This window comes from Triticum dicoccoides, chromosome 2A, assembly GCF_002162155.2.
Source record: "Triticum dicoccoides isolate Atlit2015 ecotype Zavitan chromosome 2A, WEW_v2.0, whole genome shotgun sequence".
Classification (NCBI taxonomy): domain Eukaryota; kingdom Viridiplantae; phylum Streptophyta; class Magnoliopsida; order Poales; family Poaceae; genus Triticum; species Triticum dicoccoides.
The window spans coordinates 20,075,220-20,076,244 of record NC_041382.1 but is presented as its reverse complement, the minus strand read 5'-3'; the positions used below and the strand labels follow the sequence as shown (position 1 = coordinate 20,076,244).

General features: G+C 56.9%; 1 protein-coding gene across 1 annotated transcript in view; it reads right to left on the bottom strand.

Moving 5' to 3' along the window:
- Nucleotides 1-249: 249 nt before the first annotated feature.
- Nucleotides 250-1,025, bottom strand: part of LOC119357453 (ethylene-response factor C3-like) — a 1,191-nt gene continuing 415 nt past the window's right edge. Inside the window, exon 2 of the mRNA XM_037624401.1 lies at nt 250-1,009. Coding sequence (XP_037480298.1) covers nt 250-1,009 — 760 coding nt within the window. The remainder of the gene's footprint in view (nt 1,010-1,025) is intronic.

Below are 1,025 nucleotides of genomic sequence, written 5' to 3'. Positions count from 1 at the left end.
TTTGTCAGTTAAATTTATGGTTAAATTTTGGCACAAAATACGAAAAGAACCAATAAAGCGGGGCGGAGGTAGTAGATGCACTTTTGCATATACATGTGCATAGCAATACCCATTAAATCATCTCGGAAATGGATAAAATTCATGGAAACTAAGAAAGCAAGCCGGTAAATGTTTGGGGACACATACGCTAGATGATGGATTGACAGTTCACCAAATTGCACAAACTCAGGCTTTCCAAGTTGATAGTCACTAGTAAGCTGTATTACACGTAATCATGAGAAGCTCGTCCAAGTAGTCGGCGCCGAGGTCCTCCAGCTCCACGATGGACCGCTTCTTCTTTTTCATCCCCAGGCGTGTGGCCGCATCGTTCGCTATCTCGGCCTTGCTGCGCCTTCTTCTCTTGGAGTGGCGCCGTTTGAGCGCCAGCACAGGCGAGCCGGCCACGCCTGTGCCGGTGGCGCCGAGGGCATGGAGCGACTCCTGGACGCGCTCCAGGGGGAAGTTGAGCGCCGTGGCCGCGCCCCGCGAGGAGAGCGCGGCCTGGTCATAGGCCATGGCAGCATCATCGGCAGTGCCGAAGGTGCCTAGCCACACACGCGCGCCGCCCCGCGTCGAGTCCCGGATCTCCGCCGCGAACCGTCCCCACGGCCGCGCGCGCACGCCGATGTACGACGACGCAGCCGAGGCTGCTCGCTTCTTGGGCCGAGGACTCGTTTCCGTGCCGATCGTCTCGCCGCTGCTCATGTCGGATGGAAACGAGTCCCAGGACGAGAAGAAGGAGGAGGAGGAGCTGGAAGAGGGATCACCGGCGCCCATGCAGCCGGTCTGGAATTGATTCCAAGAAGCTGGAGGGTTCTTCCGCCTTGTTTCAACCATCTCACCGCTGCTCAATTCATGGGATGGAAACGAGTGCAGTGACGAGATTGAGGAGCAGGAAGGATCGGTGCAGCCGGTGCAGTAGTACATGTCGCCGCCCGGCCGGTGGAAATGGTGGTGTGCTTCCTCACCTCTGTGGGTTAATATAT